This window comes from Trachurus trachurus (genome assembly GCF_905171665.1).
Source record: "Trachurus trachurus genome assembly, chromosome: 3".
Classification (NCBI taxonomy): domain Eukaryota; kingdom Metazoa; phylum Chordata; class Actinopteri; order Carangiformes; family Carangidae; genus Trachurus; species Trachurus trachurus.
In genome coordinates, this window is record NC_139893.1 from 33,432,010 (window position 1) to 33,458,335 (window position 26,326).

General features: G+C 43.2%; 1 protein-coding gene across 1 annotated transcript; it reads left to right on the top strand.

Annotated features, from left to right (window-relative positions):
* vstm2b (V-set and transmembrane domain containing 2B) lies at window positions 1-25,631 on the top strand (the record flags this gene model as incomplete). The annotated part of the gene is made up of 4 exons (XM_083996516.1): window positions 1-183; window positions 1,243-1,272; window positions 3,085-3,544; window positions 25,543-25,631. Exons 1-4 carry the CDS (start codon window positions 52-54, stop codon window positions 25,629-25,631), a joined length of 711 nt encoding a protein of 236 aa, XP_083852642.1. The 5' UTR covers window positions 1-51.
* Between the last annotated feature and the right edge of the window lie 695 nt (window positions 25,632-26,326).

The window sequence follows — 26,326 nt, forward strand, 5'->3', positions numbered from 1 at the left end:
TTCACCGAGGTCCCTAAAGATGTGAGCGTGGGGGAGGGAGAGGACGTGGAGATGCCCTGCGCCTTCAAGGCCGCCAGCTCGACGCCCATGTCTCTGGAGATCCAGTGGTGGTACCTGAAGGAGGACCTGGCCAGAGACGTGCCCCACGAGCTGCAGATCAGCGCCCCGGCCAGCAGAGCCAAGGTAAACCTGCACCCCCCCCATCCCTCCCACACACACAGAGAGAGAGGTGGGGGGGCATGAGTTGTGTTGTGGATATGATACCACCTGCAGCACCTATTTTAAAAGCACATTCAGTCAGTCAGGAGCTGAAAAAAAAAGAAATCTGATTAGTATACGCAGAGACGTCAACAGATCAACATTTGCACACTCTGCATGCCCCCCCCCTCTACACACACACACACACACACACACACACACACACACACACACACACACACACACACACACACACACACACACACACACACACACACACACACACACACACACACTCCACTCTGCACTGGTCTGTTTGTAAATCCACAGGCTGCAAATAACCGAGCCGAGATTCTCTGAGCCTCAGCAGGTTCACTTCCTCTGCATGTTCAGAGACTAATAGCCACCGGTGTTTTTTTTGAAGCACTAAATGTATTAAATCCATACATCACATCACATCCTCTCTTCGCTCTTTATCTGCTTTATCCTCAGAGCTGCAGTCATGCGTTTTGTGACCTTGGCTGCACCATTTGTTTTGTCTGTGCAATCAGACCGACGAATGCAGGGAGCGTGTGTGTGTGTGTGTGTGTGTGTGTCAGCACAGGATGGGGGTTGGGGGTGGGGGTTTTGGTGGGGGGGATTGTCACTGTGAATGCAGAGAGGGCACTTGTTGGTTATCAACACCATTATATTCCTCTCAGGTCCGCTGCCTTAAAAAAAAAAAAAAAAAAAAAAAGCGGCGTGATGGGAGAGTGAGGCAGGAGGCAGAGGGAATGACAGATCAGCCAGAGTCTTCTTCTCCTTCTTCAGTGGTCGGAGGAGTCACAGTCACGTCTGTGGTTGATACACACTCACACACACTCAGACACACGGCAGGGAGAGAGAGAGAGAGGTTAATCAATGGCGTCTTTCACAGATCTACTCGTGCTGTTTGCTCTCCCCACCACCGCATGATATAGGGAATGTTGTGTTGTGTGACTGTATTTGTGTTTGTGTAATGTTGGTTGTATTAACGGACGTGATCCATGTGATTTGTCTTTTCAGGCTGCTCAGAGGGAAGCCACAAAAATCAGCGTAAGTGTCCATTTTGGTCTTTTAATGTTAGCTGAGCATGTTCTCATGATTAAGGTTGCTCTATTACTATAATGAATCATAATCACTATTATGATTTGATCAATAATGAAAAAGTAAAACTATAGTTTTTTAATGGCAGCTTTTCTTGAACTTTAAAGATAATCAAGCTGAAAAGCAAATTAAAAGTATGTTAGAAAATGAAACAAACTAATAAATATCTATTTATAGACATAATAAAAGACTGAATCAGATCACAATAAATAAGAGTAGGACAACTCTGGCAGCATCTTGTTGACAATAAGCCAATACTGACACTACCAAAAAAGAAAAACTGAAATTAATAAATTCTACACAATATGAGTTACAGCTATCTGAGCCTAGTAACCAAAGTGGTGGAAGTGGTGGTGGGTGGTTTTTATGGGGGAGCTGAAATTTGCTGTGAAACAAAATCTGTAATAATAAGTATATTATTTCAATCTCCTATTTTTTGTAAGCCTAATTTGATTAGATTAGATTTTATTTGTCTGTTTTATGCGTCACATAAAAACCAAATTGTGTCTCACACATCCACCGCTCAGCGTTCAGTGCGATCCAAACGATGAATAAGCAGGTCGTAAATCATCAATAAAAGCAACAGATAAAATAGATACTCTAAAGTCTGTTCTGTGCAGTTGACATTCTTTTTATTCAAAGTAAATCAAAGTGAAATGAGTTGAGCTGCCCCAGCCCGACCCACCATCTACCTGTGGCCCAGGTGTCCTGATCAGTTCACGTTTCCTTCTGCCCATCATGACCTCATCATGTCAGACTTGTAAAGTGGTGTGTGTGTTCCCCACCCTGTGTCAGGCTGAACTTTGATAATGTGATGAATGTGTGCTGGTACAGCTGCCCTCATTAGGGATAATTGAGCTCTGTAGGGTCTAATGTCTCAGTCTGCCGAGCAGAGAATACCCAGACATGAGCCCCCACCTCCGTTCATAAAACACACAGCTCCCCTTATTAAAGGGATAGTTCACCCAATATTGAAATTTCACTCATTATCTACTCACCCTCATGTCGACTAAGGACTGGGAGAAGTTTCAGAGTCCTCCGTGGCTTCTCTGAGTTACAGGGGGTAATAGCATCGGCATAGCAGTGCATGTCCATATAATGGTTGCAAATGGATACCAACTGTCTTCGTAACAAAAAGACACACCAAAAAACATCCAAATACCTCCATGCTGCTCGTATGTAATGTACGTCTTGTATTGAAGCCCCGAAATGCGAAATTGTCCCGAAAAAAATTAAATAAGTCTATTTTTCAAGCTTGTTTGTAGCGGAAGCTCCTCTTCCCCGGCTCGTCAAATTTGGGCGAAACAGGGTCCGTCCTCTTCCCAGTTCGTCCAAATTTGACGAACCGGGAAGAGGAGCTTCGAGAAGCTTCCGCTACAAAACAAGCTTGAAATATAGACTTATTTAATTTTTTTCGGGACAATTTCGCATTTCGGGGCTTTACTACAAGACGGACATTACATACGAGCAGCATGGAGGTATTTGGATGTTTTTTGCTGTGTCTTTTTGTTACGAAGACAGTTGGTATCCATTTGCAACCGTCATATGGACATGCACTGCTACGCCGAGACCCCCTGTAACTCAGAGAAGCCACGGAGGACTCTGAAACTTCTCCCAGCCCTTAGTCGACATGAGGGTGAGTAGATAATGAGTGACATTTCAATTTTGGGTGAACTATCCCTTTAAGCTGCTGCTGAGTGCCGACTAAAACTGGCCGCTGCTCAAGTGCCGGTGTTTTTCTTCTTGTCTCTGCTCCCACAGACCGTGCGCGTGCAGGGCAACGCCATCTCCCACCGCCTCAGCCTGTCCAAGGTGAAGAAGGAGGACGAGGGGGTGTACGAGTGCCGGGTGTCCGACCTGTGGGCCGACGAGACTCAGGAATTTACGGTCCACGCCGCCCTGCGCATCACGCCGGGCGACGGCGGCATGGTGGCCGAGGAGGCCGTGTCGCACATCCAGAACCGCTGGCCGCTGAGGAACGCCAACACGGCCCTGGGAGGGGGCGCGGCGGGGAGGACCACCTCGGAGCCCGGCGTGGGCGTGGGCCCGGCGGTGGGGGGGGGGCCCAGGTTAGGGCAGGGGAAGCAGCGGGTGCCTCAGGCCGGCCTCCTCCCCTCCATCTCCTCCTCCGCCGCCACCACCGCCGCCGCCTCGGTGGCCAAGTCGTCAGCCTCGCCTTTGCCGGGGAACGCCGCCATCCTCCGGCAGCAGCACGGAGCGGGTGAGTGAGGGAGTGGGGATAGGGTGCATGTGGGGAGTGGTGGGGTGAAGGAGGGTGTGGGGGGCGGGGGGCAGAGCCACAGTGACCCCAAGTGGTGATATGAGGAGAAGATGAGATTTGCACATACAGCTCAGCAGGAGTTAATGACGTCCTGCTCATGGACACGTCCTGGAGTCCAGAGACACAGAACACAGAGGGACATTTGAGTTCTATCAAACATTATCTGCAGACAGTGTACGACTGCTTTATGTATTTTAGGGCTGTCAATCTTTCCCCCCAAATCAGATTCAAATTTCTAATGCTTCTTATGTTATATATTCAACATTTTTAAAGGGATAGTTCAGCTTTTTTGAAGGGGGGTTGTATGAGCTACGAATGCCCATTAGAAAGCTCTCCCCCACTGAGAAACACCGGCGCATCAGTACACTGTAGTTAATGAGGGACGATTAATCAGCATATTTTCTGCCTATGAGAAATCCTGTCTCAAAATAATACACCAGTTCAAGACTACGATATAAAGTAAAAATTTACAATGCATCAGCTGGTCGGAAACAAGTTTTTTTTTTTACTATTTGAAACTAACTAACTCACTTACTACTCCTCGGTACTCCTCCGCACAGACGTGCAGCTGAACAGCGGAGTGATACTGTACAGTGTTTCTCAGTGGGGGGGAGACCTTTCGACTGCATCTAGTGTACTTTTTGGGTATTTGTAGCTCATACAACCCTACTTCAAAAAAGTTGAACTATCCCTTTAAATTTTTTTCTTTAGCTCATTATACCAGCTTATTATTACATCTCACGTCCACTAAAGGGCATTCTAACCAAATCTGTTATGTAACATTTGCAACACACTTAGGTTTTACCAACTCTGTAATCAAAACATTATAAGTAGTGGTGCAACGGATCACAGTTGATCGATTGTAAAAAAAAAAAAAAAAAGGTGTGTGTGTAGTGTGGGAACACGTAGATCACCCTCCCAGCCGAATAAATGGGCAATTCGCTAAAAATTTGAAGCTGCAGCTCTACATCGCACAACAACAAAAAAAATAGTTTGTTTTATCAACATGTTAACTTCCCTGAACGTCGCAACGCACAACGTTAATTTGCGTCGTTGCAGAAGGCACACAGTTTCCAACTTCGAATGTTCTCATTTTTAAAATAAGTTGAATTCTGTTGGAATAGCGACGTTGGTTCTGACAGCCCTGTATGTATTTATCATAAAATTGATATCTGGAGAAAAGAACATTTTCCTTGTCTCTAAACTCAGAGCCGGCGTTATCTCTGCGGGTGACGGCTTTAATACTCTGCATTCATTCACACATTTCACACTGTGTGCATCATCTGAGTGTATGAGCTCATCCTCCACACCTCTGTCACACTCCTCAAACCTCTTTCAATCAGGGAGCATTTAGCCCGTCTCCTGTGTGAATGTGAAACATCTATTAAGACGACTTGTGCCAGAGGCTTAGCAGATGGTAGGGGAGGAGGAGGAGGAGGAGGAGGAGGAGGAGGAGGAGGAGGAGGAGGACGAAGAGGAGGAGCAGGAGCGGCTGGGGAGGGTGGCAGTCTACCTCCACATTGCTCCTCTTCTCTTCTCTTCTCTGTTCGAGGAAGGGAACTCGTGATAGGTGGTCAACTGATAAGGTAGATGCTGATGTGCATCACTGATGTTGTTGTTTTTTATCTGTACATTATGTAAGATATTCACATTAAAGGGATAGTTCACCCAAAATTGAAAATTCACTCATTAAACTCATTAATCTGAAACTTCTGAAATTTCAATTTTGGGTGAACCATCTGTTTAATGTGAAGCAATGAGGTGTGTATAGATTTAGATCAGTGTTTATATGAGTATCAAAATCGATCAGCTGCTACCTGTGCAGGCTGCTGTAGAGAGAGGTCGGCTGGTGGACTGAGATATGCAAACACCATGTGCTGATATAAAGTGTGAGTGTGCGTGCCTTTTATCTAAATACTGGTGTTTTGTTGTTTTTCAAAGTGGGATATTGGGAGTGTTACAGTAACAGTGCAGTGCACAGCTCTGGTCAGGTCTGGTCAGTCGGAGGCTCCACTGGAGGTGACACAGCCTTTTATTTATTAGTCTGTGTGTGTGTCTGTAAAGAAACATTAGTCATAGTCTTCAGACAGTTAAAGCTGTCCACCAGGCTCACTGCCTGCTGCAACCATCCTGATATATCAGCAGCTGCATGTTCGGTTGACAGATTCATTTGAGGCGTGTAAACATGTTCCTGATGTATTTCAGTCGTTTATATTAAGTGTGACAATTATTACCCCGAGCATCCGACTAGGCCTTTCTATAGAAAAGTGTAAGCAATGAATCAGAGAAACAGATCGGCCTGTTAATATGTGTGATATACAGTGATGGGAATAACGGCATTACCAGCATCACCACTATTTTCAGTAACAAGTAATCTAATCTAAAAAGTTATTGTTTTCCCCATTATAACGCCGTTACCATTACTGACAATAAACAAGAAGTCCCGTCACAAAATAATACACCCGTTAAAGGTCCAGTGCGTAAAATAGAGGAAAAAAACGCCACATCCAGCGTTCAGATTCTAGATCTCAGCGCTCACTCGCTCGATCTGAACCATTTTATGATACGTATGTCTGCTGTTTCCTACACCTTCTTCTTTCCTTCCTCCTTTATCTATGAACACAAAACTCTTGAAACGTGCTCTCTGACTGGCTGGATTTTCCATTCGGGCTGCCGTACAAACATGGCAGGGCAAGATAGCGATACTCTCTAAAGCAAGACCCTATCTATAAAAGAATAATTCTAAGGCTACGAAAAACCAAACAAATTTTATTGTATAGCGATTATACATGTATACAAATATGTTCATGGGTAGTATATTCAGATTTTGCCAATGCACCTTGACAATTATTACACATTGGACCTTTAAAGTGTACTTATACACACATTTTTTCTTCAGTCCATCAACTAGTTGGAAAAAAGCAACATCGAGTCTGCCTGTGTGGTGGAATATTGAGTGAGTTGGTTAGTTTCAGATAAATGGGAGGTTAGGGTTATGGCTAGGGGGGCAAATCCAAGTAATTTGACATATTTGAGCATTTTATAAGTAGAAAATACGAATTAGTTACTTTTCCAGGTAATTTGTTAGTTTTTTAATGTAGTAACACACTTATCTTCCGGGGAAAGTAGCCTAACTAGTAACTGGAACTAATTACTTTTAACTTTTAAAAGTAACTTGCCCAAGTGCTCTGTAATGTGATGTAATGTGTGCTTGAGCCGCTGCACACATGAGGAAACAGTGTTCAGTTTAATCAGGACAGGTACTAATAACACAGCTGCTCTGCACACAGCTGTATCCGCTCCAGGCTTTTGCAGTTCTAATGAGGGAGGCCCCGTGGTGGAGTCCACACACACACACACGTTGGTGAAAAAACACAGGATGTGACCACGTGAACAGTCTGTGTCGGTTCAAACAGACCCATCCAGTGAAACCGGCCACCACCAGCCCTCTGAACAGACCCTGGTCTATCACTGGACACAGAGTCCTGCTCACTCTGTCTCTGTGTTGTCTTCAGTAAGCCCCCCCCCCCCCCCCCAGCAAACCCAAAGACAAACCAATGATTAACAAAGGAGTTGAGAGGTCATGCGTCCGCAGTTCATTTATGTAACCTACATCTGGCCGTTGTGTTGTGGATGATTACTGATGCAGCACATAAAACCTCACAGTCAAACTCTCCAATTCCATCACTTGTCTCTGTTAATGTCACAATCAGCACTGACAGTCATGATATCAGCTGTTTGATGTGTGTTCTCATTTCGCTACTTTAAAAAACCATAATCCATGCTTTCATCAGGAGGATGGGAAATCCTGCTGAAGATCAGCTGCACGAGCAAAAAATTAAAGATAATACCAATAATATATAGGCTACACATGACAAATAGGAATAATTTCTGCTGTAGTTAGTAGTGAACTGCAATGTAGAACTGCAGCTGTTGGTTCTTCAGTAGGGCTGCAACTATTTTGTTTTGTTTCCCGCTGTAGCGCTGTTATTACGTCACTTTATTAAGTTTTAATATTTTTCATGCGAGAAAGTAACTGTTTAGATCCCCAATGTGCAGTTGGTTTATCCAAATGACGGCTGTTTAGAAGTTTGCTCCGATGTTTTTCGGAGAAGTGAAGTTCCACCTGTGGAGCAGCGACCGGAACATCACAGAGGCAGCGGCCGGTCTGCAGAGCTGCTTAGCCAGCCAACCTCTGTCGTCACCCTGGGGGACAAAACAATCGTTACTTAACTTACCCGCAGGTTTTTAGAGGTTTACCGCCGGCTGGTTAAATTCTCTTTAGGAGATAAATGTTGGTCTCACTGATGAAATCTAACAATTTGAAAAGTGAAGCTTCATATGTGTAGCTATTGGACAGAAGAGCGGCGCTGACTGGGGCTCTGTATGTACAGAAATCACCACATTAACATCAATAAATACATGTTTTACAATGAACCGTTCAGTCTGCATTACATTTGATTTTATTAAGTTACATGTTACTGTAGGCTACACGGCAAAGATGCTTCACTACTCTAAACCGTCTTTGGTCACGGTTAGAGGCGCAGCATTTTGGGATACAGTAGGCTACACAATGTAGACTGGTCTGGATATATTTTCCGGATCAGAACCCCCCTCCCACACATAGACTGTATGCTCCTGCACCTCTCCTGCAAAACTGGACTTGCATAGTTCCCCTTTAATCCTTTGTTGGTTCTTGTGTGTCTTTTTTTTGGTCCATGTGTTCCTGCGCTGCTACCCAACTGTACTGAAATACTAAGCACCTACCCAGCATTCCCTGTCACACATGAACTCTCATGATCTTGTGTCATGAATTGTTTAGAGACATTTATTTAAAATGTTCTCGGCAGGGCTCGCAGGGGAAATGTAACCTCCAGCTTCCAGTTTGTTAGCTTTGAGTCTTTTAGCCTCCAGCTGTTAGCTTCCAGCCTGTTAGCCCCTGGTCTATTAGCCTCTGGCCTGTTCTAGTGTTTGCAAACCTTCTGACTTCTTCTGAGTCAGATAGCTCCATGGCCTGGTAGCCACCAGCCTGCTCAAGGACAGCTAGCTCTTGGTGCCCCTTGAAGAAGGCAAGGCAATTTTATTTAGCCCATTTTTACAAACAGTTTGTCTCAAAGGGCTTTACATCGCATCATAACAACATCCTCCAGTGGTTCCCAAACTTTTTTAGCTCATGACCCCATTTTGACATCACAAATTTCTGGCAACCCCAGAGACATTTGTACAGTCACAAGATCATGGCCGTCAATCAGGATGCACCAGCTCAAATATTTTTATATGCTGCAATTTATTTGAATTTGTTTTACATTTGAGAAAGTAAAAGTATAGAATACAGTTGTTTAAGATTGTGTGTGGTGTTTTTAATCATACTTTTAAAAAGAATAATAATTAGTTAAAAAAATAATTTTTTCATCAATTACTAGACATCTCAGGCGACCCCATTTGAATTCCAGGCGACCCCACATGGGGTCGCGACCCCCAAGGTTGAAAAACACTGCTTTAGACCCTCACATCGACTGAGGAAAAAAATAGAAAACCATTTTAACAGCGAACAATTGGAGAAACCTCAGGGTGAGCGACAGAGGAGGGAACCCTCACCCAGGACAGGCAGACGTGCAACATGGAATATGCAAAAACATAGAAATGGTTAACAAGAGCTGTTGAAGGCAGCTACTGGTGGGAGGGAAGGCGGGGAGAGTAGGCCAGCTTAATGGGGGTAGTGGATGTCAGACTGGTTCATGAGCAGGAAGGGCAGGCCGGTTTAACAGCAGGGGAGAGGGGAAGAGGGTGATACAGTCGGCGGTTGAGGGCTCCATATGACGAGATGTGTCCCCCAGCAGTCTAAGCCTACAGCAGTGTATAAAATGGTTCAGGGAAGTGTGGGTCTTGAAGGTGCTGATCGTTTACATGTCTGTGTGTCAAACCCCACCTGTTCCTGCACCAGAGGTTGCGGCCTTTATGTCTTCTGCTCTGGAGCTGTGTCTTCCATCATCAAGTCTCGTCTAGACTTGGGTGACCCAGCCTGTAGCAGCCCCTGATGTGTTGTCAGCTGAACCAGAGCCAGCCCTCCCTACTCCCTGCTCCCTGCCCTGCATCCTGTCCTGACCCACAGTTGAACCTCCTGGTGTCAGCTGGCTTTCCAGACCTCCAGCCTCACTTCCCGGCTGCCAGAACGATCCTGCAGAGGGATCTCGCCTTTTACTGCATATTTGCACTGCTTCCATCAGAGCCACCTCGGTACTATTCTCCTGAGGGACCTCCAGGCCCAAACTCTCAGCTCTAATGCTCTTCTGCCACTGTTGTCTTGTGGCAGAAGAGGTCTCCTGTTCATTGCCCAGTCCTCAGGCTGTTCCATAGAGATCCTCAGCTCCATTCTTTTGTTTCCTGTCCTTGGAGCCAAGCCCGGCGGCACTGCGAGCATGAAGTTAAAACATGACATTTATTGAAACTGATTCCTGGAGCAGAGGCAGAGGAAAGTTTCATTTCACTGCTGGAGCAAGTGCTAATTGAAGAGCCGGTGTGGGTTTGATGATTTAAAGATAAAAATGTCAAACAAAACAGAAACTCCTAACTTTTATTTCATTTCATTGTCATTCCTCCTCTCTCCCCACATTTCCCGTCTCTGTCCTGTCAAAGTAAAAGGTATAAAAAGCCTGAAAAAATGCTTTTGCAATATTTCAATAAGCAGTGCAGCACAGAGCTACGCGATGTGTTAAATACAGAAGCTAGAAGACGATGAAGAGCATCAAGCAGACAAGATGAAAATTACTACACCGAATGAGCATCACCAACTAAACACAATCTGTAAAAAGCAGTATGCAGGTTACACATGCGCCTTCTGTGCAGATCTACACAGCTTGTAAGCAGTCAAATGAAATAGGAAGCAGAGAACATGTAGAGTATAAACACTAGATCACAGGGATGAGCTGTCAGACTGCTGAGGTTAATGTTGGTCTGAATAAGCCCCCCCCCCCCCCCCCCCCCCCCCTCCACTATGCCCCCCAGTCGTTGCCTTCTGGTTTGATGAGTTCACTGAAGCACGTTGGTGCCTCCACAGTTTAGCTGCTTCATGTTTAAATCTGTTTTAATTATAGCTCAATTAATAACACAGCCCCGTGTTGAGAGCCTAACTAATCCATCTGATGAGGCATCTAACCAAGGATCATCCACAGTCTCCGTCTCATAATGGACACCAACATGTTGGTGGGGATTAAAAGGCTCCATTGTGATCATAAAGCATTTGACGCTGTTCATTTCAGCTGAGTGCACAGCTAACAGAACATCACGCCGCTTTCACACCACCTCCCAGATGAAATGAGTCCACTCTGTATTTGCCCCGAGCTCCTTTTTATTGACTTTGCAAATCATAAAAGAGACTTGGTGGGTTTTTCTTATCAGCAATGAATAAATATACTGTGGGTTTAGAAAGGTTACACCTGACAAGCCTCACAGACAAATATGGTAACTAGCTGCTCTTTCAGGAGTAATAGAAAACATTTCAAAATGTGTACTGCTCTTGATTAGAAGCCTTGCCTCCCACTGTGGAGTTTTGCTTTGAATCTGAACGGACTAAACACATGCATGCAATAAACATACACACACAATAGACATACGAATAAAACAGTTAAACACTTCAATCAATCAATAAATCAATCAGTCTAACTGGCTGGATTTTCCATTCAGGCTGCCGTACAAACATGGTCTAAGCAAGACCCGGGCTGTATGTATAGAATAATAATTATAAGGCTACGAAAACCAAACACATTTTATTTTATAGTGGTTATACACTTATACAAATATATTCATGGGTCGTATATTTAGATTTTGCCGATACACCCTGCCAATTATTATACACCGACAACAACGCAGACCTGCCTGGGATTAGCCTTTATGCTGACAAATTCCACTTAAACTGTAAATCCTTACTACTTTGCAAGTATATACCACACAAAACACTCACTCTGAAGTCACATACTAAGCCATCAAGTGGTTCTAATCCACCATATTCCCTCTCAGCCCTAAGAGCCGGGATGGGCAGCCAAACACCATGCACCAGTAATAGGACTCAAATTGACTTCAAATGACCATGTTAAACTATCACAGTGGACTTTATGTCATAATTCACCCTACAACAATAAGCAGCTCTTACAGCCTGGTGGAAATTTGACCGTTTAACTAATAGTGTAAATTTACCCACCAAACATAGCATGAGCAACAATCCATCATGAACATAAATCCACTAAACCTCACCTCATGGATTAGTAGAGGCATGACGTACCTCAAACATACAAGAATACAAAGACAAGATTGAACTGACGTTCCACACCAGCCTGGAGCCACACAGCTGTAGGCCCAAGCACAGCAGATATGTGTTTACACATCATTAGCTGTTCTATAATTGTTTTTCACTGTCTCATCCTGGCCAAATGTCATCAAAGGCAAAGTGGTGACTTAATTACTACTAAAACTCACTACTTTAACATTTGCCTGTTGTACATGTTGCATTTGAATTTTCTGTTAATTTATAGATAGATAGATAGATAGATAGATAGATAGATAGATAGATAGATAGATAGATAGATAGATAGATAATTTAACAATCCTTCACAGGAAATGGCAATTGTTACAGCAGCTTTGCATTCAATCATTCATTCATTGTAACAACAATGTTATCTACAATATATCTTAAGATAAAGACACACAGTAATCTAAAAAATACATATGAGGTATACATACAAAATACATATAAAAAAAAACACGAGGTAAAAAATGTATGAAAAAGCTACTGGTGAGATAAGAGATCCAGGTAACTGTAATCTGTAATCTTATCCATCATTTTCATTTCACCATTTTTACATAAGATAAAACTAAACTGATGAAGCTACATCAGTTGACAGAGAAACAACCAACAGGTGGTTTGTGTCCCTGACTTTGAGAAAGGCTGCTATAGAGGATTCCAACAGGAAATCAAATTGAGTTTTTCTGACGTCAAACATCTAGGAAACCCATTGTTAATTTAAAGAAAAAAAATGAGTCGATGCACATTTTAATAAAGTAGAATAAGGCCGGTGCAAATAGGAAGTCTGATGAGCTCTGGCTGAATTTCTCTGTGCTGTGTCTGTCTGGTGTTCTCACATCTGAGTCAATTGACTGAACTGTCAGCCAGACAGGCCGCTGGTGTCTGTTACACACCGAATCAAATACAGTTCAAGTGGTTCACTGACAATTTCCTCTTGACAAAAGAACACAGAGGAATCCATCATGGACGTTTAGTTTAGAGTTAAAAGACAACAGACGGAGGTTAAAAACAAGATAGAGCATTTTCACCTCCTCACCCTGCAGCATTAGCTGTTATGACTCAGAAACACTAGCGCCTGTCATCTGACAGAGTGGCAGACAGGATTGATATATTGAGGCGTGTGAGCTATACCTGTCTCTAATTTCTCATTTGACATTTGCCGGCCTTGCCAGGTAACGGATTAGCTCACCCCTCCCCTCTTTGTCTAACCATCACAGACCAGTGCTGTGTGATAAATTACCAAGCTCACCAACCTGTGCTTTACAAGGTGTTTGTGCTGAAATGCTCATTGTTTACTGTCACAGAATCATTAATGTTTGAAAGCCATCTTCTGAAGGTTCCTGTACAGTATGCGTCATCATCTAGGTCAACCTCGCGAATCATTGTCTTGGTGGATATGATTTAATCCATTTTCAGACATGTCAATGAAAGCTAGTTCCTCACTGAGGGACATGGCGATAGTAAGTCGTATTTGCATAATTTTGTCTGCTTGTCAGAGCCCTAAATAAATCTGATCCAGATGAGGATCTAACAAAATGCTGACTCAACTCACTTCACACAGCGTTTAATCTTTAGAGTAATAGCAGCCTATGAAACTACTGATGCAATGCATTCCTTTGGTTTGTGTGGTTGTTAAAAATGGGCAACATTTATATTAGGGCCCTAAATTAATAACAGCAGAGTTCGGTCCTGACAGGCTGAGTACCTCCAATAATATTTTTTGTGAACACTCAATGTCTAATAACCACATTTAGATCATATTTTGTCGGTGTTGAGTTACATAAAAGTTATATATAACAACTGAATTCAAATTAGAAGATGCATCAGTGTAAATAAATAAATGAAAGCATATCATTAAATAGTAAGGAAATATATACTATGTGCAGCATGAAGATATGAATCTGGAAGAAACAGGAAGTGCTATAATAACAGGTGAAAACAACAACAGCAGTGAACTGGATGTAGGCCTATTATTGGTCAGACATGTTGCTGTAGAGGATGCTCTGCTGCTGTTGTTGCAGAGTTGCTTGCTGGGTAAACTGATGTGATGGGGCAGATAAGGGCAGAGCATTTCATTTTCCTCCTCCTAGCACAGTGATGCCACTGAACCACAATAATTCATAATTATGCCCACCACTCAGACTGGGCTCTGCTGCTGTCTCACTTTCTCTTCAACCAAATGAAATACCGTGGCTTGTTTGCATATTGAGTGAAGGTTGAGATGTGTCTAGATCCATTAAGAAAACTATAATTAATGCCTGGAGGCTGTCTGCCTCTAGTTTCAGGTCTCCTCCGTGTTCATCTAGAGTCATATAAAATATGAAACATGGTTATTTGTGTTGTAATTGCTGTTTGGAGTCTTGAGTAATGGTTTAAAGGAGGTCTGTGACCACTAAAGTGTAATCAGTTTTCTCCAGAGTCCCGTGGACATTCGTGCACATCTGAAGGGATGTCCTTGAGGAATCCTTTTGATATCACATTCACAAGTAACTTGTAATACAAAAAATTTGACATTTCATGGATACTTTCATTGTGTAAAGTTTCATTGTGGTAGGAGTAAAGGAAAAAAAAAAAGCCTATTCGGGTGTGTTTTGGGCATATTCCATTAGTGTATAGCTCATTTACATATTCAAATTCATTTTCAAAGAAACTTGTAATACAAAAAATGTGACATTTCATGGATAGTTTCATTGTGTAAAGTTTCATTGTGATAGGAGCAAAGGAAAAAAATAGCCCCATTGGGGTGTATTGTTTTCTGGCCTTAGACAGTAAATCAATCTTGGATTGATGCGAATTAAACATATTTCCCCAACTAGGATTTCCTAGGACTTTTAGTATGTTGTTCTGGACACCTCATAGAAATGATGTATGGTGGAAAAAAATTCTATTACAATTAGTTCTATTTTTGGGTCTAAAATGAGCTAGATTGCCTGGACTAAAGGCTATAATCTAAATAAAGATGCAAGTGAGTTCATGCTTCAGTTCAAGTGCTTGTGCCAAATTTTCCATCGAGGCCGTTCTTAGTAAGTTGATGAAGATGGGATGTACAGATATGGAATTGTACAAACGGACAACCTAAAACCCTGAAAATGGCTCAGGCTGTTGTTAACATGGAGGAATAATATTGTGCATATGTGCGTGGCAATTACAAAAGCCTCAGTCCACATGGTTGTGTTCATCTTTTGACAAGGACAGCCTAATATAGTACACGGCACGCACAAGGTGGAGGGAGCCCTAAACGTCCTCCAGTCTCACCCTAATATAGGGATGTACAGAAAAGTGTCACGCAGTCAAAGCCCTGGAATGAAAACCTGAGCCAGTGCAGCTTCAGGAGCATGAAAACAACTTTTGTGAATGTTTCAGGCAGTGGAGATTAAAACGTCACAGTCGGCCACGTCCGAATACAAATGTCCTGACAGGAGGGTTTGTCCTCTCAGCTGATGTGGAGTCGTCATGGCAGACGTCTCCACAGCAGTGTCACACTGTGGCTGTTTTCCTCTCTGAAGGCAGATCACTGTTGGTTTGAATCCTCGGGGACACAAGGGGAATAGGCAGCCGTGTCTGCAGCACAGATTCTATATGTGGTTTATACTGTGATGTCGTAATGATGATAAATACATGTTATGTATTTAATCATAGATGCTGTTTTATTAATGCTAATTACCGTGTAGACTAAAGGATTAATTATAATTATTTTTAGCCATTTAATCCCTTTATTTGATTCAGACGGACAGGAAGCGGGCTGATAGAGTAGAAGGGGAATGACCTGCAGTAAACAGCCTAAGGCCTTCTAAATGGGTATGTCCTGAGGTCATGTATATTTATTTAAAGGTACATTGTGTAGGAATTACTCCCATCTAGCGTTGTGGTTGTATATCACAAGCAACTCAATCATATTTTTCATGCTGCATTCACGTGAAATTGGGCAGACGGCAGACGGACGACAGCCGCTGCACGTAACGGCATAAACAAGCCTCTATGTAAACAAGTGGTCCGTCAGCACGAGGCAGAACAATACACGTGACAATATGTTGTCATGGCGATGTCGTATTGTTTACCTGACCCACATTTTACCGGCTTTCTCTCGACTTCTGTGACTAAAATGACATCTGGTTTGTTACCGACGGCCGTCTGCCCGACTGCACCTGAATGCAGCATCAGTGTAACGCTCCATTCCTCCTCACTGCGTTACCGCGGTGACTTTTCACAGACGCCACCTCGACCTGAGCCGACAGCTCCGGTGTCTCCGCTGAGTTTCCGTGGTTTCCTACCATCACTGAACGTAAAAACATGGCGACACGACATGGCAGCCAGCACCGAGCTTACCCGCTCCATGTAGATATGAATGATATGAACGGCAAATTCAGACCTTACTGGAACACTTCAGTTTGTTGATGGGGGTGATTACTGATTAATGAAAAACATACTTTTGAACCAAATAATTTATTTTCGTGAATAGATAACAGGAGAAGTTACACAATGTCCCTTTAAGATAGTTTGGGTTTTTTGGTGTGGGGAAGACATGAATCTTTTCCATCAGTGCTCCCAGTCTAATCTAATTGGGGAAATGCAGATCAGTTCAATTGATCCAGAGGAAACAAGTGCAGTCTAAAGATATGTGGTGTGTTCTCTTAAGCAGCAGCTCACATGTTCAGAGCTGTGAGGATCTGACATGTTCAGTTGTGATAAAGGCTCAGATCAGCTTATCAGCAGATTACTGTGCAGTCAGTTCCACTGTCTTTACCGTGACTCGTTCCAACTTTATTTAAGCGCATGGATCATTCAGGAGACAGGAGTTTATGAAAAGCCTCCTCCTCCTCTCTCCTCTCAGCGCCCGGCTCCTGTTGTCTGAGTCGCTCTCTGTCTGTCAGGTGAAGTGTGGATGCTGCTGCGTTAACAGATGGAGTCGGTGCAGAGCTCGCAGGGAGGTCGCACAGGGTGACACACAACGCTATTAGATAAGATGTGACGATGTCACGTGTCAGTCTGCTGATTCGGTGGAGTGATCTGTAGTAACCCGCCAGCAACAACACCACTCTGTTGACAGCGTCAAGTCCGACCAGGATCATGTATGAAGACAAGGGCTGCAATTTACCATTATTTTCATTATCAATCAATCTGTCCATTACTTAAACAATTAATCGATTAGTTGTTTGGTCAATAAAATGTTAGAAAATGTTGAAAAATGTCAATCAGTGTTTCCCAAACCACAAGATCACGTCCTCAAATGTCTTGTTTTATCCACAAACCAAAGAGATACTCAGTTTAAGAAAACAGAAATATTCACATTTAAAGGGATAGTTCACCCAAAATTGAAGTTTTGTTACAGGGTGTCTCGGCGTAGCAGTGCATGTCCATATAACGGTTGCAAATGGATACCAATTGTCTTCGTAACAAAAAGACACACCAAAAAACATCCAAATACCTCCATGCTGCTCGTATGTAATGTCCGTCTTGTATTGAAGCCCCGAAATGCGAAATTGTTCAGAAAAAAAAGAGTCTATATTTCAAGCTTGTTTTGTAGCGGAAGCTCCTCTTCCCGGTTCGTCAAATTTGGACGGACCCTGGTTCGTCCAAATTGGAAATTTCAATTTTGGGTGAACTATCCCTTTAAGAAGCTGAAATCAGAAATTGTGGAATGTTTTTCTCATAAAACTACCCAAACCAATTATTCAATTATCAAAATAGTGGACAATTGATTCAATAATCGATTATTGTGCAATAATCGATTAATTGTTGCAGCTCTAATGAAGACCCTTATGTCTATGGCTGTCTTTACGCTACATGGGTCAAGTGACCCATTTTAGATTTTTGTAGCACAGATCAGATCTGTAACATGAAACATGTAAACAGTATGAAAACACATGACATCGGATATTGTCAGATTGGAATCAGGCCTCCTTCTATGTGGAAATAAATCAGATAGGAATCAGATATCTGTCAATACGTCTGTAATCTCAGCAGACAGATCAGATGTTTCCTGGCATTGCAAATCGTACACCATCAATTATGTGTCAATGCTTTATGATGATGGCGTTGATAACCGATGTGGCAGTGATCTCTGCTGCAGACGCCCAAGCCTTAATAAGGGCTCCCTTCTTTCTATATTTCTAATATTCTGTGCAACTTTGAAAATGCCTCAGAAAAAAAAAATGCTTGACACATTCTGTCCATTTCATCAGCGTCCATGTTGTTTGTCCTTGCGTAGCTCACTGGCTTATTTCCTCTTTTGTGTCTGTGCATGCAGGTTGTTTCTACACAAGCAAAGCAGGTGTGAATGCAGATATCAGATATGGGCAGGGCCTGAAGTTAACTTCTTTGGCCACCAGCCACTGTGGCAGGTGGATTTTGAAATCCACCTGCCACAGTGGTTTTGTAACAGCCAAAAATTTTGGTGCCTAAAATAAAGCTGAACAACTCAGAAAATACATAAGAATGGTTCTTGAACTTGCACAGAATACACATACGTATATTTATAAACCGTCTTTGCTTTTATCCTTCAAGTAATTCAACCAGAGAACTGTTGTTCTCATTCATTCACTTTCAGGTTGTATACCGGTGCAAAAATGACACATTGTTTCCATTTTTTTTTCTTTGGTCCAAACTATCACAGATGTATTATGGTCTGTACGCCGCACCACTGTCAGAGTGTCATGTTTCCATGACAACTGACGGGAGAAAGACACGTGGCACGTCATGTTTATGAGCTCAGACTGTGGCGACACCAATAGTTGCAGCGGTTCGAGGTCCGGACGCGTTCACATAAACGGACCGCGAGCTCGACTGTAGCCGAACCGAGACCACGCGCATACTCAGGCGCGTGTATAATATCGGCGTCAGTCCCGACAGGAGTCAACACGGTGCGCCGAGGGCAAAGTATTTTTTCAGTACTCACGGTACCGAAAAAAAAGGGAGGTACACATAGGCTACCTGATTGGTCAACAACACAACACTTGCTCAGTGTTAATTGTCATTATTGACTACCAGCCAATGTGGCAGGTAGATTGTCAGTTTCACCCAATTTCATGCCCTGGATATGGGTTCTATAAACATGTAAACAGACAGTCAAGAATATAAGACAATTTGAATACAGGAAATAAATCAGAATTGGGCATCAGGACCTGTAGTGTACAGCAGTGGCGTAGCCAGAAAAAAGACATTGGGTGTGCACCTGCAAAGACTGGGTGTGCCAAATTTATTTTCAACAAACTGAGCGTTACACCTCCATAAATATTCAAAAGAATTCCAACATTATACTGTATGTTGGATGCGTTCTCATCAGTAATAACAAACCATGTGTTATTCGCTCTCAATAAGCCATAGGCCTTTAACAAGCATCAGACATAGACTGCACATAATAACTTGGGTTTAACAGTGGCATCATGGCAAGCCTGAATGATCATACTTATCTTCTAATCTATATGCAACGCTGAGTAAAAAAAACTGCTTAGTAACTGCTCTTATAGTCAACAGGTCTAAACATTCACACATATGACGTGCTCAAATAAATCAATAACAAAGTCATAAAAAAACACACTTTTGCGTGTCTGGTTAGCGCACGCACAATAGGTGATCTAAGAGTAACACACTAAATGACAACACGTGCACACCGCAGTATTTAAATGAGGGTTTTGCGCGTAACCGTTTCCGCCATGGAGAGTGTGGACAGAGAGCTGGATGGATACAAACGCAGAATAAAAATTTGATCCGACGCATTAATAGAGAGAGGGACAAATAAACATATTGTGGGGCTGCAGCAGAAGAAACGTGGGAGATTATCTATGAGAAAGTAAAAATGTGGTTGGTAGAACAAGAAGAGAAGAGATGAAGTGAAGAGAAGATGGGTAGATATAGGCCTATGCGGCAAAGAACAAAAGAAGATGTTAGTTTATAATAAAACCTCAGCAAACGAGGGAGAGCTGCTCTGATCAGTGTTGAGCAGCATCTGAGCAGGTAACTGAGACCTGCTGTCATTCATTGAGCTGGAGCTGCGCGCTATGGCACAGAGCTCAGGTGGGACACTCAGGCCACACTCGGATCTAAACGCGCTGACCAGAGGGATCACGGACGGAGTGAAGGCAGCGGTGACGTCTCTCAGCCCCGGTCCCAGAGCTGAGCAGCCAGGTACTGGAGAGGGAGGAGAGGAGAGGAGCGCACCGGAAGAGAGATGCGGCGTGCGTAAAGGCGCTTAAATGACTTTGATCGCATGATCAACAAAGCTATTTAACCATCTGAACACAACTACTGGGCTCATCATTCATCACATATGATTATGTAACAGCTTGGCCTGATGGTTTTATATCGCAAAGCAGAAGAGGACAACAATATCGCTGTTTACCTGTGCGCACTGTGCAGCTCTCAATCTAAAGGGCAAGACGGCGTGGCTTGGCCTTGAACTCGTTAATTATTCCACTAGTCCAGTTTCTCCGCGAGCCGGTGCAGGTGTCGCAACGCATCACCTGACGGCAATTTTTACAAATTTATTGACTGATCGATAACATGTTAGTAGCTATAGACTATAACAAAAAATGCAACAAATTTTTGGGTGTGCCAGCTTCCTCTGTGGGTGGCACTGGCACACCCTGGCACACCCGTGGCTACGCCAGTGGTGTACAGACAGCCTATGAGCCAATGAGGAGACAGCAGGCGAGATATCTTCAAATCTGCCACTGTTCCCAGGGTTCATAGAATATAACGTCAATGTGACATGTTTTAATGTTGTGAGTCATGTTATAAGTCAAGCTATGTAAGGATAAGTAAAAATCTCCAATGTAAGTTTCAAATCAAATCCGGTATGATTCAGATCTTATAAAACAGGTCATCAGCCACAACAATAACAACAGTTAGCTGTTATGTCTGATTAGTGTACATCAGCAGAGAGGATATCCATCTTTATCCCAGATAAAAAAGAAAACATCAGTCATCAGACTGCAGTGAGGCTGACTTTCCTGTTCCTCCAGTAGCTACATGGTCCACTGACCACGCTGCAGTCAACACGCCACCTGATCAATGTAATCAGTGGAGTAGTAAATGTTTTCTCTCACAGTAATCATGCTTCATTTTGGTAGCTTTCATTATTTTTTTCCACCCATTCTAGAACTTCCTTGTCTTGTCATACAGTTTGCAGTGAGGCGGATTACCGTGTGAGATTTATGGGTTGGGGCAGGATAATGGAAATTAGGGTTTCTGGTGGATATTTTAAACAAATGTCTCCTTTTCTTGGGGATTGGGGACAGTGATTTATGGGAGGGTGTGTGTGTTGAGACCAGGTGGCGTGTTTGTGGCAAAGGTTCAGGTATAAATGAGGTCTGACTTATCTCCTCAACTACTGGGTCATCCAGGAAGGTACATCGAACAAATAAATGGGATGTTGTTATTGAGTGAACCCACCTCACGTCACCTCACAGATCGTTCATCTGCTGACCTGAGTCTTGTCTGGAGAAAATAGAACAGCTTTGGGTCAGTCTGATGCAATGGACGGGGTTACATGTAGCAACATGATTAAATCACCGGTTCTCAGTACTTTATTCTTAGTACAGTTGTAGTACTTGTACCTTCAGCATTTCCATTTCATACTACTCAGTCCTCTCATTCCCTCATACACCACTGATGTAGGAAACATCTACAAAAATTAAAGTCCCCCTAAACCAAAAATTGACTTTTTGAAATTATTAACATGTCAATGTAGTGTTTGGGTTCTGCTACAAGACATTTCAGCAGCAAAGTCACAACTGAGCATTTTAGATTTGAAAATGCAGTTTCAAAACCAGAGTCTGAAAAAGTTGGGTTCAGTTTTTCAGCAAACAGTCAGGATTAATACGTCACAATCCCTAGCAACCAATTCCATTGAATTTGTTTTGTATCTCATTTGTTGTTCACTGTGATGTGATCTACTTACACAGCTAGATGTTCAAGCATGTTATCATTAGTTGCCGTGGCCCAGAGGTTTAGTTGCCAGCTTCAGTGCGGGTTTGTGTTTTGACTTTGCTCCTCCGTTTCCCCTGCCCCGTTAACGCGCAGAGCCGTTACTTAGCAACACGGTGTCAGTGGGCGGGAGCGAGTCATGATGCATTTGCATACTCATGAATATTCATATAATCTGGATTTTTCAATGAAGGAGAAATAGACCTAAATAGTAGACCTGTTTTTAGCCTATTTGGGAGCTTTTTTAAACAACCTTTTCAAAGCAATTGTAATCAAAAAATAGTCATAGCAGAGCATTTTTACAAATTTTAAAATGCCTCTTTAGGGGGACTTTAAGTTTTTTTTATAATGGCTGTATGCAGACTGCAAACTCCAGCATGTTTTTTTTCGTGGAGGTGGTGGTCTGTCCACCTCTCGCCGGCTGGAACACCACATCCTCAATTACTACTCCTCTCATCCAATATGTCTCCTCCTCAACCTGGAGAAGAAGTTGCTCAGACTTGCTGTCAGTCCACCAGAGGAACAGCTGCTGTCATCCATGCTCACCTACTCAGACCAGATTTCCAGGACTGTAGTCTCCCACAGTTTCAAGTTAAGTCCCCTCAGTGTCAGTGCAGGTGTTCCACAAGGTTCTATTCTTGGTCCGCTTTTATTTACCATATACAGTAAAAATATCATCCCTGCCACCCCAGTAATGTCCACCTTTATTCAGACGGTTACTTCATATACCTGTGGCACGTCTCATAATCTGGCTATTGCAGGTCTACAGTCTGCTTTTGACACATTTCAGAAACATTGCTTGGTAAACTAAATGCGTGGTGTTTTCTAGGTCACCAATGAGTATCCAGTCTCATGCCATTATTCAAACCCTACACATCACATGACACACCAATCACATCGAGTCACAGGACACGAACAGCTGTGCTGCTGTAGCTGTACGTCTACAACTGCACTGCAGACAGATGGATGAGCTCCAAACAACATGAAGCTGCATTATCTTATTTCACTGGAACATTTGAACAGATTGTACTTATGTATCTACAGTCACACTTGCTTTCTAAAAAATGTGCTTGCGTATAATGTACATCTGTGGATTATGTGTGTGTGTGTCCATTTTATTTACCTCTTTGAGTGTCTCTGTCAGTGTATGAACTGTAGTATGTTGATTTATGTACACAAGTTTTAATAGAAACAGAGACTTTTTGTGTAAAAGTATGTTTTTTGGGACCTTTTCACCTTTAATGGACAGGCGAGTTGAGAGAAAGAGAGGAAATGGGAGGCAGAGAGGGGGGAATGACACGCAGGATAGAGCCTCAACACATGGGGCGGGTGCTCTACCAACTGAGCTTAACACCGCCCCGTCTTTTTGTTTTAATAAAGAATTTAGAAATAATCATTGCGACATTCAATTCAATTTCCTTTATTGTCATTGAGCAATGAAGCACAACGAAATTTTGATGCATCTCTCCCTAATAATTAAAAAAAGATATGAATATGAATATACAAAGAGTAATTTCAGATTAGCCGCTGCGTATAGACGCGCCGCCATCATTCACTTATTAACACTAATGACTAATTGACACTAATTAATACTATTCAAATAAATTCAGTTGTAGCTACAGTAGTTGTATAGAAAACAGTAGTCTCAAGTTAGAACGCACCTTGGCGTTATCCTGGACCCCACCCTCTCCTTCGATCACAATGTCAGCTCTGTCATCAAGACCTCCTACTTCCACCTCCGCCGCATCGCCAAAATCCGACACTGCCTCTCTCCCCCTGCTGCCGAATCCCTCATCCACGCCTTCATCTCCTCCCGCCTCGACTACTGTAACTCCCTCCTCACCGGCATCACTTCCCATTCCCTCCATAGACTTCAAATGGTCCAGAACTCTGCTGCCCGCCTCCTCACCCACACCCGGTCCCGTGAACACATCACTCCCGTCCTCCACTCTCTCCACTGGCTCCCCATCAAACAGCGCATCAACTTCAAGATCCTCCTCCTCACCTTCAAAGCCCTCCACCACCTGGCCCCCCCCTTCCTGTCTGACCTCCTCATTCCCCACCGCCCCACCCGTGCCCTCCTCCACTCTCTCCCTGACAACACCCACATCCAGACTCAAATCCTTCGGCGACCGAGCCCTCTCCCGTACTGCACCCCGACTCTGGAACTCTCTCCCCCCATCTGTCCGCGACTCACCCTCACTCCCCACATTCAAGTCCCGGTTAAAAACATACCTCTTCTCCCAAGCCTACGACCTCCCCTACCCATAGCCGGTCTCTCCATCACCTCGCTCATTAATGTCTCACTGTGTACTGTCTCTCCCTCGTCTCCCCCTGTATGTCTCTACCCTGTTTCTTTTGTGTCCTTGTAAGCGTCTTTGGGTTATTGAAAAGCGCTATATAAATTGAATGAATTATTATTATTATTATTATTATTAGAACTTCAGAGGAAACACTTTGTCTCAATTCAAATACTTCCATGAGTACATTGTCATGTAATATACTATGTACACTACTTACGTCTGTAGTGCGCACATTTCGGCGGTTAGTATTCTCAAATCGAATACTGTCGTTGTACACTTACCGAAAGTAACTATCGCAACAGTTGCCAACGGCTTGTTTTGTTTGTAATTTCAATTAGCGATAATGAACGCCTTACTTGTCCTTTTTTTTCTTTATTTTCTTTTCTTTTTCTTTTTGCTTGTGTGCGTCACCTGTTTAATGTGAGGTGGAGATTATGCCGCCGCGGCATCAGCTAGCTCCTCTTACTGGTGGAAAACATTTGCCTACCGGTATGTTGATCTACATCAGTGGTTCCCAAACGGTGTGCCGAGGCACACTGGTGTGCCGTGAGGCAAGTCCAGGTGTGCCGTGGGATTTTGTGATAACCATACATTATTATTGCAATATACAACTACACAAAAAATAATTATTTTTAATTTACTATCAGTACTTTGTATGCGCTCATTTCATAATACAGAGGCAAACTCTATACCTAAAAACAATTCTTAAAAAACAAAACCTCAAAGAGTACCCCATATTTCGCACAATATGTTTCAATACTGATCAATCTGTAGGACCATGGACGGTGCAGCTTCCTTGCATTGACAGTTCTCTGTGATGACATTTTGCAAAGTTTCCTTTGCCTTATTGTGACCTGTCTGGTTTAAATGGTTGTATTGCTGCTTTGATGAAGCCTAATTTGATGAAGTTTCTAATTAATTTTTTTTTAATATTTTGTTAATAAATATGATTTTGTGAGTAATGTAGCCTAGTTGTCTCTGTCACATTTTATTTGGCATTATTAAATAATTATGCACATTTACAGATATTTTACATGATATAAGTGATAACACGTGTTATGAAGGCTATTTTGAACAATAGGTGTGCCTTGAGATTTTTACTTGTCCTTTGGTGTGCCTTGGCCACAAAAAGTTTGGGAACCACTGATCTACATATTATACTCCGCTTTGTAGCCAAGGCGGCAATCATTGAGGATGTGAAGTGTCCATCGTTCTACACTCAACTTTTGGACCGTTTTGAGTGCACCATCCGGGTTCTTACAGTACACTGCATTTCGACATACTTGTGAATTGAAATGCACTTACATACTCAAAACACTTCGCTTAAGTATGGAAGTATTCACAGCTTTTTGACCCAGTGTGATGTTCACAACTCTGTTGTAACCTCCTTCCTGTCTGTGTCGTCCCTCTAGGCTGCAGCGTGGTGAGCACCATGGACCCCCTCCTCTGCATCACCCTCCTGTTCCTGCATAAGCTCCTCCCCTTCCTGTTGGCCCACTGAACAGACTTGAACCAAAACGAAGCTGACACTGCAACATTCTCACTTTCTATACCAAACAGAAAACAAGCAGCAGTCAATGCCCACGGGAGGGGAAAGAGAGGCTCACATGTATGCCGCTGCAACACATCACTGCAGAGAGTGAGAGCAACGGAGCACCTGACGGAGGAGAGCAGGTGAAAAAGAGGAGGAGGAGGAGAAGGAGGAGGAGGAGGAGGAGGAGGAGGAGGAGGAGGAGGAGGCTCCTGGGACATGAGGCTAAGCGGGAGTCTAATCAATAACGGCCGGCAGAGCGCTGCCTCCTCAGACAACTCCACTCTCACGTTTTCCTTCCAGCGTCTCCACTGTGAATACTATTCATCTGACAGCACACATCACCGCCGTGTGTGTGTGTGTGTGTACGTGTGTGCGTGTCCTACTGATGATCTGAACACTCTCACTGTCAGTAGGCAGATATGACAGCCATGTTGTTTAGTTCGGTTTGATCCATGTCAGTCGTTATACAGCTACTGTTCATCCAGTGTGTTAGTCTGATGTGTGTTAAGTCCACCTTCATGCCTCCCACACATACACACACACACACACACATGCACGCACTCACGCACACACACAGTTTTTGTTCTGTGTTCCATCATGTAAACAATAATCAGCTGATATATTTTGATTGCGATAAGTCACCTGACCATAGTTGTTAATCA